This window comes from Schistocerca serialis, chromosome 1 (genome assembly GCF_023864345.2).
Source record: "Schistocerca serialis cubense isolate TAMUIC-IGC-003099 chromosome 1, iqSchSeri2.2, whole genome shotgun sequence".
Lineage (NCBI taxonomy): Eukaryota > Metazoa > Arthropoda > Insecta > Orthoptera > Acrididae > Schistocerca > Schistocerca serialis.
In genome coordinates, this window is record NC_064638.1 from 1,153,460,150 (window position 1) to 1,153,479,290 (window position 19,141).

At 39.5% G+C, this 19,141-nt stretch overlaps 2 protein-coding genes across 2 annotated transcripts in view; one reads left to right on the forward strand and one right to left on the reverse strand.

The window, feature by feature from the left end:
• The window catches only part of LOC126417891 (peroxiredoxin-4), a 29,361-nt gene extending 18,449 nt beyond the window's left edge, over positions 1-10,912 (reverse strand). Inside the window, exon 1 of the mRNA XM_050085152.1 lies at positions 10,673-10,912. Coding sequence (XP_049941109.1) covers positions 10,673-10,832 — 160 coding nt within the window. The 5' untranslated portion in view covers positions 10,833-10,912. The remainder of the gene's footprint in view (positions 1-10,672) is intronic.
• A 35-nt stretch (positions 10,913-10,947) lies between these two features.
• The window catches only part of LOC126417873 (cysteine and histidine-rich domain-containing protein morgana), a 66,539-nt gene continuing 58,345 nt past the window's right edge, over positions 10,948-19,141 (forward strand). The window contains exons 1-2 of the mRNA XM_050085151.1: positions 10,948-11,123; positions 11,241-11,347. Coding sequence (XP_049941108.1) covers positions 11,048-11,123; positions 11,241-11,347 — 183 coding nt within the window. The 5' untranslated portion in view covers positions 10,948-11,047. The remainder of the gene's footprint in view (positions 11,124-11,240; positions 11,348-19,141) is intronic.

Below are 19,141 nucleotides of genomic sequence, written 5' to 3' on the forward strand. Positions count from 1 at the left end.
CCAGTACTTAAGAGGCAGATGTCGAACTGAGACAGTAAAGTTTCAACATCTCTGCCTCGGCCAGTAAGCACGGTGTCACCCCACAAGGGGTTATGGGCATTAGAATCTCCCTAAAGTAGGAAAGGTTTAGGGAATTGGTCAATCAGTGCAGCTAATACATTTAGGGGTACTGCACCATCTGGAGGAAGATATACATTGCAGACAGTTATTTCCTGTGTTGTTCTTATTCTCCTCTCCCGCTGTTGGGTCATTGCCTAGAAAACTTGACTGAAGAATTTGTGTTGTTTCGGGTGTGGTTGTATACGTAATCCTCCCACCTACAGCCATTTCCTTACATAATTATTATGATATTATCAGATAAGAACATTTTTTTCAATCAACATACATGTCTGCATGTACAGAAAAGTTACTACCATTAATTAATTATTGCTCTTTGGCTTTCCCAAAATACAGGCAATGTTAAGAAAAGTCAGTGTACTGTGACCATAATAGGCTGTTTTTTTATTTAAAAAACACTAAGTGGTAGAGGGGGATTCCCTGACCAGAGCAACCATCACAGGGACCTGTACATAAATCCTGCTGAGTGTCAGCCACATCCTGTAATCTGCTTAACACCTATTGAAAGTTTTTTGCGAACAGGTTTATAATGAGGGTGTGTGTTTAAGTGTTGTAGGGAATTTAGTTGCAGCAGAACAAATGTTCACGGTGAACAGAGGAGTGGAAGACCTTCCATTTTGACAGATGAGTTGGCACAAAAAAATCGAGGAAACTGTTTGTGAGGATGGCCGATTGACTCTGGATGAAATTTCTCCAATGTTTCCACAAAACTCCAGAATTCACTTATACGAGATACTGACAGTAATGCTGGTATACCAGAGACTGCACGAGATGGGTCACAAAACAGCTGACAGAGCAGCACAAGAATAATCAAGTCAGTAGTGTCCTGCCCGAGTTCTTGAGCAACTTGAATTGGAAGGTGAGGATTTTCTGAGTTCTACTGTGACTAGATGAAACATGGGAGCTTCATTACACGCCTGAGACAAAAATACATTCGTCACAGTGGTGTCACACCAATTCTCCATCAGCTAAAAAATTCAAAATCACAATTTTTAACAAAAAAATTGTGGCCTCAGTGTTTTGGGATCAAAAAGGCATAATTTTGGTCACATTTCTGCCTTTGGCAGACCATTATGCACAATGGAAAAAAAACTCAAAAGGAGTATTCAAAACGAAAGGAAGGGAATGCGGATGACAGGAATGTTCATGCTGCACGACAGTGCCCATACTTACACTGCCTTAGCCATCAAGGCGCTCTTGGACTCATTTGGTTGGGTTGTTTTCAACCACCTCCCCTCCCCATATTCCTCTGACTTGGCACCTTCAGATTATCGTCTTTTTCACTTCCCTGAAGACACACAGGAGTAGAATTAAAATTTTCAACCGACGAGCAGGCACAGGAAGAGGTCCTGAAGTGGGGCAAGGAGCTGGCTGGAGAGTTGTTCGAGGAGGGCGTAAAGAAGCTTGTGCCACGACTCACCACATGCATTGAACGGGATGGCGATTATGCGGAAAGATAGCCAACAAGTGCAGCAACAGTATCCTGTAAATTCCCCTGCCCCCTCCCCAGGTACACTTTTTCTGAAAATATAAAAATCTAGTACACTTACTTTCTGAATGTCAATCAATGGAAAATCCAGCATGGAATTACGACACTATTATGAAAAGGATAGTTGCTACTCACCATATAGTGGAGATGCTGAGTTGCAGATAGGCACAACAAAAAGGCTGTCAAACAAGGAAGCTTTTGTCTAAAAAGGCTTTCATGAGAATTAAACACACACACACACACAAGTCTGGCCTGCACAGCCGGAGACCTTTGTCATGTGTGTGTGTGTGTGTGTGTGTGTGTGTGTGTGTGTGTGAGAGAGAGAGTTGCGTTTTTTGTTTGTGTGCGTGTGTGTATGGTCTACGTCTGATGAAGGCATTTCTGGCTGAAAGCTTACTTACCTGACTTTTTTTTGTTGTGCCTATCTGCGAATCAGCTTCTCCGTTATACGGTGAGTAGCAACTTTCCTTTTCATAATATTATTGGTATTGGTTAATAAGAGTTGTCTGTATCCACTGTGTTGGTACTGGTTAGTAAGAGTTGTTTGTATTCACTGAAATATATACAGCTCTCACACTCTTCCATTTATTCCTGTTTATCAGTTCTGATTATAGTGTCACCACCATTAACACTTACACCAGAAAAAAAGACATTACCTTTGGTTGAATCACCCTTGTCTATAGTTCCTTATTCTATCTAAACTGAGTACTGTGATAGAAGTGCAGATGGCAATGAAAGCAGAATGAGTGAGTTTGAAATATTGAGATTTTTAACACATTTGATTTAATTCATGCACTACACTGTGCAATTGATTTAAATGTCGTTGAAAGGAAGCATGGACATTTTATGCACAAGTAAGCCTGACTTAAGCTATTCTCGTAAGCACTTATTGTGGTGAATCTGTGGGTAAACAATTGTCTAAATGAGTTCAGAGGTATAAAGTTTTTGTTGTGGTGGATAAAGAATCAGTTTCTTTAGGTTAAAAATAATTCATTTCTCTTAGGCCAGTGCACTTTATTCAACGATTTTTAGATTCCATTGCTAAAGTGTGGCTGTGGAAGGTCCACAAAACATCCATCTATGGCTGCTATAACTTTTATGGACTCCAGCTGCAGAATCTGTTTGATGTGGAATGAGGTAGAAGTCAAGAGGGTGCTAAACAGGAAAGGTTCTCAATAATTCACGCTTCAGTTTTCTTGATATTCTTAGTGGCAAGGATCCAGCTGATCCAAAACACTAGCAAAGTATTCATGTTACTGTTGCAACCACTCATACCCCCAATCATCCCACCACCCCCAAAAACCAGCCACAAAGGAATGTCCCCTTTATCACTCAGTACCACCCTGGACTGGAACAACTCAACCACACCCTTCACCAGGGCTTTCATTATCTATCATCATGCCCCGAAATGAGGGACATTCTACCGAGATACTTCCCACCCCTCCTAAAGTGGTGTCCCGTCACCCACCCAAGCTCTACAACATCCTAGTCCATCCTTATGCCACTCCCAATCCCAACCCCTTACCACAAGAATCAAATCCTATCAGGGGCCGGGCCACCTGTGAAAGCAGCCATGTCATTTACCAGCTCCGCTGCAATCACTGCACAGCCTTTTATACTGGCTTGACTACCGACTAGTTGGCCACCAGGATGAACGAGCACTGCCAAACTGTGGCCAAGAGCAAAGTAGGCCACCCTGTGTCACAACATGCAGCTGAGCATAACACACTTGATTTCAATTGCTGCTTCACTACCTGAGCCATCTGGGTCCATTCCTCTACCACCAGCTTTTCTGAACTATGCAGATGGGAATTATCCTTACAACACATTCTCCACTCCCTTAATCATCCCGGCCTCAACCTATGGTAACATGCTGTCCCCACGCCCTTCACCCAATGATTTCCACCCCTGCTGTCCTATCAACCCTGCATCAACCTGTGTTAACATACTGTCCCCACACCCTTCACCCAACGGTTTCCACTCCTGCTGTTCTATTATCTCCACCCCACTCTCATCTCCCACCATGTTTATTTGCAGCACTCTTCCAATGCATCCGCCCTTCTTTTCCTGGCTCTCTCCTTTTATCCCCTCCTCCCTGCCCCACAACCTTCTGATACTTCACCTGTTGGCAGTGCAGTCCCTGCACACTCCACCAGACAGTAATCGTCTCTCTCCCCACCCATACACTACTATACCTTCCCCTTCCGCACCACCTTCACATCGCTGCTTGTATCCCGTGTGATAGTTGGTTTCCGGCCTGAGATGCTGGAGTTGGCAGTCGTGAGTGTGGTGTGTGTGTGTGTGTGTGTGTGTGTGTGTGTGTGTGTGTGTGTGTGTGTGTGTGTGTGTGTGCCTTTTACTGATGAAAGCTGTGACCAAAAGCTCATCCAAGTGTTGGATCATCTGGTTTTTGATGGAATCCAGGCCTGGGGTCGAGTCATGTGAAGAGGTGAGAGTCTGCAAGCATTCCCATTCAGTGAAGGGTTCATTATAGGCTTCAGCTTGGAGGGGATTGAAACAGACGGGGTTTTCTTCAACTTGTTTCTGCCAGACATGTACGTAGTAGGATAGAAAGAGTATGCCGATGCTGTCGCAAAGTTTGTCACAAGGTGTTCTGCAAGGACTGATGGATCAGTACACAGAGCTTCCTGTAGGATAACACTAACGCCCAGAGGGCTCAAAATCACTCTTTAAGTGCTAATTATGGTTTGAAGGATGATTCAAGTGACATTTACTTTTGTGACATTTATTTATTTGGTATGTACTTTCATTATATTAAAAAACAGCGCATTTCACTTAATTGATTATCACATTTTTCCAGTTTTACCTTTAATGCCCAGAGGAGTCATATTGGCCCCTTTAGAAAAAAGCTATAATTTTGCTTATAGTTATGTCATACATTTATCTTGTGCATTCTCAAGTCTCAGCTATTTTACTCTGTAGTGCAATGATTTACTTTTGTTCATATTATTGCCGTATGAAATGACATTGGGCTCGGTTCGCCATTCCTTGTAAGAATCAGATTTTCAAAGGTGATTGTGAGCTGAAGATTGAAATGAATCAGAAAGAGTATTTTTCTTGCAGAGTTACGGAGTTCAGATGGTGTCGAACTTTTTTTTAGACGATTCAGAGAAAGAATTTTTCCGCAGACACTGGGAGAAGATGAATCATCTAATACTAACGATTCTGATTCTTCAGATACAAATAATGGAAGCGCATATTATTATTATTATTATTATCACTACTGCTGCTAATTTATAATCGCCATATTTTTATCTACATATAATGTTACTGTACTTAATTTAGATTTTATGGTGACTTTCTTACATTTGTTCTATTATTTGTGCTCTATAGATAAAGAAGAATCGTGTAACAGAAGAGGAGATAATCCTGTTCCTCGCAATGTAGAACAAGTGACCGCTTACTTCATCATCTGATGAAAGATGTAAAGAAGTTGGTCCTAACGGAACAGTCTGTATAGAATCAGGCGGGCATCTTCCTACTCCACGTCTAAAAAGAAATGTAAGTGATGAACTTTTATCGAGTGCTTGGCACTTGTTCATAGACAATTATATAGTCAAATCTATCTTGAAATGTACTACAACAAAGGCACACAGAGTACTATGAAATGACAGCTGGTCAATGACTACAGAAGAACTAAAAGCATTTATTTCAATTATTCATGCTCGTGGTGTGAATGATTGCCGAAGTACAGAAATTCACTGCTTATGGTCAGACTCCTGGGGCCTACCATTGTGTGCGGAAAGCATGAGTAGAAATAGATTCTGTGAGATTATGAGATTCCTGAGGTTCGACGAGAAGTCCACAGGCTCTGTATGATTATGGGTCATTCCACACCAAATTATCCAGACATTTTAGGAAACGACACCCATCATCGTGAAACCTCTGTATCCGAAATGGCTATAAATCTTGTAAATATTATAATATAATAAATGCTTAAAATTTTGAAATAATGTTTATTATTATTTAAAATAATTAAATGGTAGGGGTAAAAATGACCCCTCTGGGTGTTCAAGGGGGCAGGCAAAGTCTGGGCATCCGAGTGATAAGATCCTGGACCACTGATTGTCAATGGCGGCCCAGAAGGCTACGGAGCTTGGACGAATCCTGGAATGAAGATGCATACATCCCCAGGAACTCTGCGTAACAAGAGTGAGCTTTCGGGCAGAGAGGCTTAAAATCAATAAGATTAGTCTGGGAAGAATGTTGTTTATATTGTTGCAGCGCCTGTTGGTGGTCCTGGATAGCAACTGCTATGTCCTTGTCCACTATGGTAACAGTCGGCAACAAGGGGGACTGGTGGATAGCAGTGCCAGCGGCATGAAGAACAGTGTCAGACATCTTGCACAACCGCATTAATGCAATCCAGGGAGACATGTCGAAGTACACAGCAGACATATATGAAGGTCAACTGGCTTTGCCGAATGCTCAACGTGGGGGACCTCTTTGCCTGGCAGTGGCAGGGGAACCACAGAATCACCGGAAAGCAATCACTGTCACAAAGACATCATGGGGTGACCAGTGTAGTGAAGCCATTGCAGCAGGGGAAGTGATTGTGAGATTGATGGCAGAAAACGTGCCTAGAGTGCCACTGAATCGTTTAGGAGAAACGTCATTGAGGAAACACAGATCAAAGTCTGTAATAACTTGGTGAATTAGAAGCCCCCTACCTGTCAAAGTGGCACTCCCCCATAGGGCATGGTGTGCATTGAAGCCCTGGAGGAGAAGGTCACGGTTCTGACAGAACACCTGATAACCATGAAACGTTGGAAAGTGGTCATCACAGAAATATGTTTCTTGAAGAGAAACACAGAAAGCAGAATATGAGTGAACAAATTGTGTATTCCCGGTAGGTGACCTAATATCTGTTGCAATTCCAGTGGATTATCATGTGGCTAGAGTCCAGGTTAGACATAAAGAAGACGAGGGAAGGTCATGGCACCGGGTCGGTGGTTGTCACCGACGAGGAAGAGGTGACATCCATAACAACTGGGTGTGATTTGGAGTGAGGAGGACGGGGCAAAGCTCCCCAAGATGCCAGGGAAGCTTTGCCCTTGGACTTGTGCTGCTGCTGCTTCTCCCTCGGAGGGAGGGAGGGGGTGTTATTTGTAAGGGAATAGGTGACAGTGATGTCTGGATTGGACAGACAGTGAGTGGCTTTTGGGCCATATGAGCGTGGGTCCCTCAACCGACCCGAGGTTGCAGGCTTCCTACCTTGAGAACACCAGGGAGCTGTGTTCAAGAGGGAGCCCCATCCCTGGCAGGAGCCAGAGAAGAGGCTTTCTTCTCTGGTCGAGGAGGAGTTCCTTGAAGGGAAGCAACAGGAGTCAACGGGGAGGGGGGGGGGGGGGGGAGGAAGGGAGCAGGATGGGTGTAAAGAGGAGGGGGGAGGAGGGGAAGATGTAACTGAGGCAAAGGCAGATGAGAGATTCACAGGGTGAAATCTGTCAAACTTCTTCCGGGCCTCAAAGTAGCAGAGACAGTCAAGGACCTTTATTTCTTGGGATTCTTTTTTCTTTGTGTACACTGGACACTCCGATAAGTTGGGGGTATGTAGACAAGGACAGCTCACGTGGTTAGGCAGTCGGGTTGCACGGGCTCCCCACATGGAGGAGGAGGAGGAGGAGGAGGAGGAGGAGCAGGAAGAGGTGAGAAACAGCTGACGTTAAAACTGAACAAAGTTCCAGGGCCTCATGAAATCCTTATCAGATTCTATACTGAATTTGCAGCTATGTTACTCCTCATTTAACCACAATACACTGAAGATGCCTCAAATAAAAAGATGTGCCCAGCAGTTGGAAGAAAGCACAGATCACATCCACCTACAAAACGGGCAGCAGAAGAGATGCACAAAACTATCGTTCAATGTCATTGACATCCATTTGTTGTAGAATCTTAAGAACATATTCTGGGCCCAAATGTAATAAGGCGCCAGGTCAAGAGGAATGTTTGATACGAGTCGTCGGCTTTGGCCAATGACATAGCGATATTGTCTGCGTTCACATCACCACCTTGTGCATATAGTCGCTTTTTTGTTAGTTGGCAAAGCCAACGAATGCAAAAGCATAAAAACAATGGTTATAGTGACACATGGTCTGCAGCTTAGCCCCATTGACAGGCTGATCTGTAGCTTAACCCATTTGAAAAAAAATCTCCAATAACATCATGTTATAATTGCCATATTGTTTATGGCACTTGTTGCACGTTTCCTACATCACTGATCAAAGAAGAAAACTCATATCGAACATTCCTCTATATCCTGAGGTGCCCTGAACAGAATTACCTTCTCCATATCATCCAGCATGGATTCTGAAAACATCGATCATATGAAACCCAACTTCACTTTTCTCACCTGACATACCGAAAGCCATGAATTTAAGCACTCAGTTAAATGTAGTGTTTCTTGACTTCCGCAAGCCATTTGACTCAGCATCCCATGTATGCTTGTTATAAAAAATGTGATTATATGGGGTATCAAGCCATATTTGGGATTGGACTGAGGATTTCTTTCTTAGGCAGACACAGCACATTACCTTGGACGGAGATACCTTGGACGGAGAGTAATCAAAAGATGTAGAGATGACTTCAGGTGTGTCCTCTCAAGGACATGTGTTGGGCCACTTGCCGTTCATGTTGTACAGAAATGATCTTGCACGCTATATTAATAATAACACCTGACTTTTCAAAGTTGATGTCATTACCTATAATGAAGTACAAATATTCAGCCACACCTTGATAAGATTTCAAAGTGGTGCAAAGTTTGGCAATTCACTTTGAGTGTTCAAAAATATAAAATTGTGCACTACAGCAAGTAAAAAAACTTACGTTATGACTCCAGTATCAACTACCCACAGCTGGAATCTGTCAACTCAAACAAATACTTTGGTGTATCTCACTGAAGGGTATGAAATGGAAAATCACATAGGCTCTGCTGTACATAAAGCAGGCGGCAAATTTTGAAAAGCTGAATTGCTGTTGTTATACTTGTGCTACATATTACAAGAAAAAATGTAACCAGGAAAATAAACTGGCTATCAATGTAACTAACACTCTCCTAAAGTATGGCCTAACCACCATATATTTCCTCTAATGGTTGTAACTATATAATGAAAAGGATAGTGCTACTCACCATATAGCAGAGATGCTGAGTCGCAGAAAGGCACAACAAAAAGACTGTCAATTAGCTTTCAGCCAACAAGGGATTTGTCCAAGGTAGACAACATAGACACATGCATACACTCAAGCAAATGCAACTCAAACTCATATGACCACAGTCTCTGGCAGCTGAAACCACACTGGCATGTGTGTATGTTGTCCACTTTTCACAAAGGCTCTGTTAGTCGAAAGCTATCTTTCTGACAGTCTTTCTGTCGTGCCTTTCTGCTACTCAGCCTCTCAGCTATGCGGTGAGCATCAACTATCCTTTTCATTATATTATTAAATTCCATCCTGGATTTTCCATTGTTTGAGTCTCTCATGGTTGATAGTTAGCAAGATAAGCAGGAAAGCCTAAGCAGGGTTTCGGAAGTAATCAGTAAGATCAGTAAACTTAAGAATAATCTATGAAATGTGTGCAGATGCATCTGTTGATTGCGCATTGTCTGAGAAAGTAAGTTCAATGTGCAACTTATAATTCCAGTGTGATATAGGCCTAATTTCCATTCAAAATGACTTTCACTGCATATGTAAAGTTTTGTATCTATTTAAATTCAATTAAGTCTGTATTGATGATGTTATAAAGTACACAAATCAACCATTGTAGTTTTTCCCCTGTGAAATAGCATTTCACAATGGTACTGATTTATTCTTGGGGCTTATTGTATCTCTGACACATACAGATTACACATTTTTAGATAAATTTTGGTATTTTAGGTAGGTTTAATATTTTTGCTTTATGAGAACTATTTGTAGCGTAATTCAAATTCTTAATGAAGACAACAAATTACAGTTATCTTCCTCTTACTGGGTATTTTTGTCTGTGTGTGTTATACCATTTGCTTCCATTTTTCCTTACAATGTTAGACTGTTGTGGAAATGTGTTACCATTAAATGGTACCAACTGTAGTTTACATCTACAGGCACTACTCAACGCACAATCAACATAAAATAACTCCAATTATTTCTACAAAAATAACATGCTTGATTATTTTTCATACGCAATGTCAACAATTAAAACAGACCCAGTTTCAGACAACAACCAACATACTTGCTTTCCTCTAGAAACACTACCAACTGAGTCATCTGATGAAGTACTGAATATCTGTAAGGGCTCTCCTTGATACTTGCACCATAGTAAGAATGGATTAGTCACAGCCATGTATTGATACCGTAATGAAACTTTCACTATGTACTGTATATTAAGTGAGCATTAGCACACTGGAATACTTACTTAGCCTTCAGACGTGTAAGTTTAATGTAACTCATTTGTCGCCTGTAGCACCTGCCTTTCGTGAAAGACAACCAGTACTTTTACTAATAGTGTGCAATTCCGAAACTGTCTTAAACTGTGTCCAGGAGTTAGACTGTTTGAGGCGACTATAAGCCGATTCTGTGCAGTCATAAAGCTAGTGAAATTAAATACTGGCGCTATACAAAAAAGAGATTGTATACGACGCTTTTGATCACGTGACTTATTCCAAGCTGAGATCTGTCTGGTACTCTGGGCATCTTTTAGCAATTGCAATTTACAATAATGATTCAACAGGTATTATACTAGCGGTAATTACATCGTGCTTCTAAATTAATTTTCTACTAGCCACTTGCTAATTAAATGGGTATGTAATACTTCAAGACACAATGTTATTTTATTTACAATCTTAAAAACTTTCCAACTTGAACAACTGAGAACAGGCGTCGCACTTACTGAATACGTGGCTTCGTAAAAAACGTGAACGTACGATAAAAAAGTGAATCTATAATAAAATATGCTCATAGCATCACTGGACTGAACTTTAAGAGTACTTTCTTCGACTGTTAAGTGGCGTGCAGATTTTGTTCAACAATGGACCAAACAGCTGTATCAAAGAAATGTAACTCCCAACTTACTGACAGCTTTAGTCCATTGTAGTTTATGGTCTACAGTATTTCCAATTTCTTGTGGATACACATCTCCACCGCCATAAGTATGACACGAATCTTCTGTTAACGCACTGCCTACACTCAAAATCATACAAACAAGCAAATACTCGTAAACACCCAACACCATATTGCTCGGGAATGTGTACACGCAGAATACTGTTTAAAACACCCAGGTACTCTCAATACCGGGTCCACTTGAAAGTCAGAGATCTTGGTTCTAAAATACGCTATGTAGTAACTCAGGATTGCTATCTTTGGTGTCAATAATTGTAAGCGTGTGCGAGTCACTCGAACTTTGTTGTGGTGTTTTGATTCTGTTATTCAGCTGATGCTGATTTAATTATGACCAGTGAAAATTTTCAACAGTGCTACAACAAGGGCTGTGGGCAGAAGTTTGATCCATCTAAAAATACCGAAGGTTCTTACAGATACATTTAAAAAGGCCTTTTAATACTAAGTCTAGAATGTTCTTCCAAACAAATCATATGAAATTAAAAATTCACTATAGTAATGTTAGGTTTCTGGGCTGTTGCAGATTCTTGTACGTTTCACCCAGGGCCACCTTTCTTCCACGACGCCTATAAAGGTTGGTCATGCTGTAATAAAAAATGCACGGACTTCACCGAATTTCTGAACATTAAAGTGAGTGAGCTGTTGTTATTCTTGTAAGCATTCTGTTTATGAGTGGAAAATTCCATCAAGAAATTATTGTTATTACAGTGTGTTTTCTGCACTATATGGTAGCATTATCTATTATATGCACAGAACATTTCCTTAAAGAATAAGTGTTACACCTACCACCACAAACCCCTGTCCTGTGTCAACCTGTACATCCGAGAGTAGTACACAACGCCCTCAATTATTTATTGAATATATTCAATCTGTGTGTTCCCTTACAGTTTTTACTCTGTACAGTACTCCCAAATATGATGTAACATGTCGTATCATTCTTTCCACCTTGACAATGTTTTCTGTATGTACCTCTCCTGACTGATTCTGTAGAGCACCTTCTCATTTCTTCTCAGTCCACTTAAATTTCAATATCCTGTACCATCCCATCTCACACACATAGATTTATTACTTTTCTGGTTTTCACTTAAGAGATTTACACCCGTACTGTTTACAGAAATTTCGTCCTCAGATTAGGGCCTGTGTTTGGTACTAGTAGCCTTCTTTTTGCCCAGAACGCCCTCGTTGATAGGCTAGTCTTGCTTTTTATGTCCGTCCTTGCTTCATCTGTCGTGTATTGCGTTGCTTTTATGGTAACAGAGTTCCTTCACTTCATGTATTCTTTTGTCACCAATTTTGATAAGTTTATCGTTAATATCAGTTCTACTACTACTCATTATTTTTGTCTTACTTCGGTTTACTCTATATCCATAGTATGGGCTCATTAGACACTTCATTACATTCAACAAGCCCTGCAATTTTTCCTCACTTTCACGGAGGATTAGCAATGCCATCAGTGATTCTTATCAAGCTTAAAGTGCAATTACAGTGTGAGCATAGACACACCAACACCATAATTGTGTGCCTTTACCTATTTATAGCCTTTCATCCTGAATTTTAATCCCTCTTTTGAACGATTGTTTTATCTGCACCATTGCTTCTTCGTGGGGGCAGCAGTCCATTCTTGGTCTTCCATACATAGAGTAACTGATTGGCCTATTCTAAGTCTAGGGTACTGGTACCTCAGAAGTTAATTCCCATAGTGCTCAGAGCCATTTGAACCATTTGACTATAGCATGAACCACTGTTGCTTGTAATTTTTCTACAACTACATTTCTCAGTAACACAATGTAGTCTGTTTTACCAAATATATTTTGTGTTTGATTAATTCTTGCATTAAATACAATCTATAAGCAGTATAAATTATTTTTAATATACTGTACAAAGGCTGCCTCCATCTCGTTCCATTTCCCTGAAGACTCTTATTTGTTGTAGGATTTATGACACAAAGTGTGAATGCATCAATGAATGTCACATTGAAAACAAAGTTGTTATTGATTTACAAATTTCAAGTTCCTTTGTAATAGACTATGAAACTCTGTTATGAATTCTAGACAAATTCATGTAGTCCTTATAGAATTATTTTTACTTCTAGTATTGTCATTGTGAAGTTCATGTTTCACCCTAAACCCACACTTCTTATTGTTCAGGAATGCCATTGTGTAATAAATGTATTTGTATGTAAGTTGAATGAATTCCAAGGCAGTTAAGTGGCTTTTGTAGGATGTACGGTTATCAACTTTCAGTGCTGTGTTCGTACTGCACGCTCCTTTAGAATAAATACTTTTTCAAATTCACCTGCATTGCTCAAGATCATTGCAATAGAGCAGTATTAAGAGAATGCATGCTAGCAGTTCAACCTGTAGTACAATAAAGTTAGAACTGTGAGTTCCATTGTACTCATCCCATGGTCTACATTTTTAAACCATTTGGTTTGCATTCAAGAGGAGGGTCAACCGAAATTTGGCGATTTCATCTGTCTGCTTTGTCTCAGACATAACTGTGTAGTGTTGTGTGAAGTCATGGTGGCATGATGTTTTTGAGTCAGGTCATGTTTGTAGTGATTATGTTCAGAAATTATTTGTCAGCTATGTTACTTAGTGAGTTATTTGATGTTCTGTGTTGAGTATGTGTTACTGGAAAAGCTTATGTTGGTTTTCTAGTGAGTTACTTTGATTTTGCATATTGTGGCTGATGAATTTGTGTTTGTGTTTGGAATTACTAGTACTGTACGTTTCTTGCATCTACATCTACACTCCACAAGCTTCCTTGCAGTATGTGGTAGAGAGTACTTCGTGTGGTACCACTGTCACCCCCTCCCCCCCCCCCCCCCTTTCCCTTCCCTTTTCCTGTTCCAGTCACAAATGTTTATGGGGAGGAGGATTGCTGAAAAGCTTGTGTGTGGGCTTCACTGTCTCTTATTTTATTCTAATTGTGTTTTTGTAAGATATGTTGACTCTTCTAAGAACTTATGCTCATGGAACTTTAACAATAAACCACACCATGATGCAGAAGGCCTCTCTTCCAACATCTGCCACTGGAGTTGGTTGATCATCTCTGTACACTTTCATTCTTAATAAATGAACCTGTGACTAAACGTGCTGATCTTCTCACAAACTTCTCTTTTTCCTCTAATTATGGTCAGAAATTAAAGACATAATCCATATCACTTTAGGCAGGGGGGTTACCTTCATAGTAGTCTCGGATGTTATTGAATTTAGCATATGTTAAAATTCAGGAGTAAGTAATAAACTCGTATATTTTTGTTTTCTCCGAAAAGATTCGTGCCGTGAGATACAGGCCTCCAAAGATGGAACTGTGAACACCATTTTGAAGATGCGAATTTCGGAAATTTTTGTTAAATGCTGTGTATCTGTAACAGTTCTAGATAATGTTGTTAAGAGTTTTTTATTTGAAAGATAATTGCTTTATGATTGCAACGGTGTCCTCCCTTTGGACATATCTGTCAAAGTTCTTTTACTATCACCTTCTGAATCTTTACAGAATTTTTTTTTATTTTTTATTTTTTTTTCAAAGATGCCGATCCAGAAAAGTTAGATTTTTTTCTGTTGATTAGTACCATGTAGTACTATACTCTCTGTAAAGGAGAGCTTCCACTTTTAAGTTGGACAAGTATTATATTTTAAAAAATACTTTTTTTTTACTTTCAAGGGTAATGTATGTCTTCACTGAAGTTGTTCCTTACTAATTTCTTTGTTACAGTGTTTATTTCTATTGTCTTTATTGCAGTTATTTCTTATCACTTCCTTTGGTGCAGTTATTTCTTAAATTTTGTTGCAGTTACTTTGTCGTGGTTGTTCATTGCAGGTTTCTGTATTGTAGTTGTTCAGTGCTAATTTGTTTACTGAAGAGGCTTCTAAGAAATTTGATACCATTCAGTGAGTTCTGTGTTTTTGTGAGGAATTTGACAGATGACACAGTCGCAGTGTGTTTCTTATTTGAAGACTCTGTTTCAAAGTGACAACTTATTGCGTTCGAAATGCTTTGACAGAATAACAACAATTATAGTATCTGAACAAGGTGAAACCTCCAGTTATCTGAACAAGGTGAAACCTCCAATGGAGCAGATGATGCAGATTTTGCATCAGTAGAGGAAGAATTAAATACACTGAATCTGTCAACTACAGAGGTAGGTGTTAGTCCTGTTAAGAATCAGTGGTCAGACAGCTGAACTGACCACTCTCTTCAAAGCAGAAGTCCCATCTTCAGAAGCAAATGAACCAAAGCTCTCCTGCATCTCTTGTCTGGAATTTTTCACTAACACCAATTCAGCTGCTGAATATTGTGCATCCTACAGTGTGAAGATGCAAGTTTTAACTATTATTCCAGAGACATTTTTAAAGAAAACAATTTTGAACCACGTTCCATCAGTATCAAAGTACATGGTAGGCAAATCAAGAGATATGAGGTCTGTAAAAGGAGTCTTTAGAAGACCAGATCCCTATTATTGTCATCCTGTAGGAGCAGCTCAAGTTCGAATAGTGGAGTTATTTTATCTGGAACATAAATGGAACTGTTCTCGCCAGAGTGCCAACAAAAAAGACAGTATAACTGTAACAGTTGAAGGTCAAAAAGTTGTGAAAATGGAGAAGTACATGACTCGCAGTATTAAAGAAACAGTTCCAGTTATCTACTAGATTTTGAAACAGAATCTTAATATAAGAACACTTATTCCCAACATGCACAAAGTCTGTTTTTTTTGTTTGTCTTATATATCACTCTTTTAGGGCTATGCAAATAGTCAGTACACTTCACTCTCCTGTGGAAACATTTCAAACAGTCCTTTTCACAAAACACACTGCAACTATGTCAACTGGCAAATCCCTCGTGAAAACACAGAACTCACTGAATGGTCTCAGATTTCTTAGAAGCCTCTTCAGTAAACAAATTAGCACTGAACAACTACGATACAGAAACCTGCAACGAACAACCACGACAAAGAAATTGACAAGAAACTACAACAAAGTGCAAGAAATATCTGCAACAATGAAAGTGAAAAGAAAGAACTGCAACAAAGAAAGTGATAAGAAATAACTGCAACAAAGACAATAGAAATAAGCATTGTAACAAAGAAATTAGGAAGAAACAACTTCAGTGAAGACATACATTAACCTTGAAAGTTAAAAAAAGATTTTTTAAGATAAAACCTGTCAGACTTAAAAGTGGAAGCTCTCCTTTTCAGGGAAGTAGAACTGTATGGTACTAATCAACAGAAAAAAATCAAAATTTTATGGATTGGCATTTTTGAAAAAGGAAATTTTGTCCATAAATTATTAAAAAAGTTCAGAATGCTATAGTAAAAGAACTTTGACAGGCAAGTCCAAAAGGAGGATTTCTTTGTAATCATAAAGCAGTTATCTTTCAAATAAAAATATAAAATCAATAAAATATGTAGAACAGTTCCACAGATACAGCATTTAAATGTTTCCAAAACTCGCATCTTCAAAATGGTGTTCGCAGTGTGATCTTTGGAGGCCTGTATCCCAGGGGCAGGAATTTTTTTGGAGAAAACAAAAAAAATATGTGTTTCTTACTTACTCCTGAATTTTAACATATTCTAAATTCAATAACATCCGAGACTATGAAGGTAACCCCCCTGCCTGAAGTTATATGGATCATGCTTACAGGTATTTGGACTGATTGTGGGCAGTTTTGTTTTGTTTCTAATTGTTTGTGGATATCAAAATTGGGTGGTGGTGCAAGTTTTTATCAATTTTAGGGTTTTTCATGTTTATGTTTGTTAATTGCATTGGATTGCAATTGATAGATATTGTGGATATTGGTTTACCATTGTTGGTTGGCTTACATATTTGATTAGTTATGTGAATGAGCTTTGGTTTGTTGTACTGTGGACACTATTTTAGATAGAATAAGTGGAGGTTTGGATAATGGATTTGGCGATCTATGTGTATTGGTTTTTGGTGATGCAGCTTTGTTTTGACTGCCTAGTAGGGAATGTGAAATGTGGGGTATTTGGTTTTGTAATTGTGTGGGAGTTCATGGTATTCAGGGCTTCATATGAGTTAAATATAGGTCAAGTGAAATTTGTGGCTCTGGGTTTCCATGTTGGTTACTGGTGTAATGAGTGACAACATGGTCACCAAATTGTATCACTGGTGTGTCTGTAACCTTGAAGACACTGTGGGTGAAAGCAGATGACTGGAATCACAACTTTCAGTTTTGTCCAAGAGTCGTGTCAGAAATTTGCTTTTACGAAGGAACATTATACAATAGAGAATTACCGAATGAGGAAGTGCAGCTGTTAGGACACTGACCTCATATTCGGGAGGACGGAGGTGTACTGTCTGGGCACCCCGACTTGGGTTTTCTGTGGTAAGGCAAATGCTGGTATGGTTTCTTAATCGAGCCTTGGCCGACCACTTGTCCTATCCCCATAGGCTACCTGTCCTATTCTCTTAAAGGATTTTTTGTATGCTGTGTGATATATTGTGCCCTATTGATTGACATTGTATTATCTTGACAAACCCCATGTCATTGGGAGATGATACTTGGACGGATAAAGGTAAATAAATAAATAAGTAAATAAATATAAAAAATTACATTAATGAAAAATAATATAACACTAAAATGATGTTTCTATTGATCATTATACCTGCATAGAGGGAATGTACCAAGTGTTATTTAGCTCACATTACCAATTTGCCTTGCATGAAATCGTCGATTGAATAACAGCACTTCTATATCTGTGTGTGTAAATTTTGTTTTTGGGGGATTTAACTTCATATGCATTAACTTATTTGATTTTAAACATGTGTTCCCTTGTACTGAGGAGTCTGGGCAAACAGTTTGAGCCCATGGGTAGGAAGCAGGAATTTTTCTTTGTTTCATATCTCATAGGTATGAATAAAATGATTTTCCTCAAATAATTATTGCATTGAGTCGAAAGAACATCATTGACTATAATAATAGGGATGAGAGAATACAGTACACATATTCAGAATGATGTCCTTTTCTGTTACTTTAGTATCCACCCCATGTTAACCAAGTTTTTGCAAAAAAGAATACTGTGCCTAATATTAGATCCAAAGCAGAGCTAGTTGCACTATGCTATACTGTTGAGAGTGGATGAATGTGCGTGCATGTGCATGTTTTTTGCGTAGTCAGTTTCTTTTGTTTCTCAGTTGTTGTGAATGATCTTGATCTGGTTACATTGGGGCTGATTATGAAATGCATCATGTGAATTTCATATGTATTCATATTTGACCCATTTAACTGAAACAAAGTATCTGAGCGTCTGAGATTACTGATGACTGATTCAGGAACCCTGATTTTCAACAAATTATTGTGTGTAAACGAAATGGGTGGGGAGCTGGTAAATCATTCACTTACAGTTGGGTCTAGTATAGAACCTTAATGTTCAGCTCTAGATAATTTTTTCCAGTAAGGTTAATTTTGCCCAATGAAAGAACAATTAATTTTTGTTTTTTTGTCCCATGAGTCAGATTTAACTCAGTTGTAAGGTACAGAGAGAGATTTGTAAGTACGAATCAGACAAAACTTACCTTTTTGGTTGACTTATCCTCATGCTAGAGCCATTTCAGTTTGTTATCTGTGGTGTGGCTAGGAGTTTCACACTTAGGACTTCATGCTTCATCCAATGCATGCCCAATGATCTCTACTTCTGGTACCTGTAACTCAGTTTTATTTGTCTGGAATTGCATGAAAGGAGTCTTTAATCAATTGTAATCCTGTAACATTATCTACAGACTGTGTAACTAGCCAAAGTTTTTTATGCCTGAATACCCCGTTCCTTTCTGTGCCACAATGAGGCTGAGTGAAAGGTAGTGAAAATCATTTCTCCTTCTTGTGCTGAATTCAAACAATTACTTACGCACCAACATCCATCATGCCCATGGCTTTGCCACTATCAGACACCACCTCTCCCAGTGTCCTTCTGGTTCAGAAACCCACAACCTTGATCATTTAAGAGTTTTATGAACTATCACAACTACAGCTCCAGGGAAGGTATACAAACAAATCTGCGGAACAGCCATGGATACCCACATGATACCATCCTATGCCAATTCGTTTATAGGCCACCTAGAGGAAGCCTTTGTAGTCTCACTAAACCTCAAACCCCCTTGTCTGGTTAAGGCTCATTGCTGATGTCTTAATGATCTGGGCTAATGGCGAAGATGGGCTAACCTCATTCCTCCACAATCTCAACACCTTCTCTCCCATCCGCTTCACCTGGTGCTTATCCACCCAATATGCCACCTTCCTGGACGTTGACATCCACATCTCTGTTGGCTCCATCAGCATCTCTGTCCATATTAAACCTTGATGACAAACAGTACCTGCCTTTTTGGCAGCTGTCACCCCTTCTGCGCAAAAATATTACTCCCTTATAGCTTGTCCATCTGTGGAAGGCACGTCTGCAGTAGC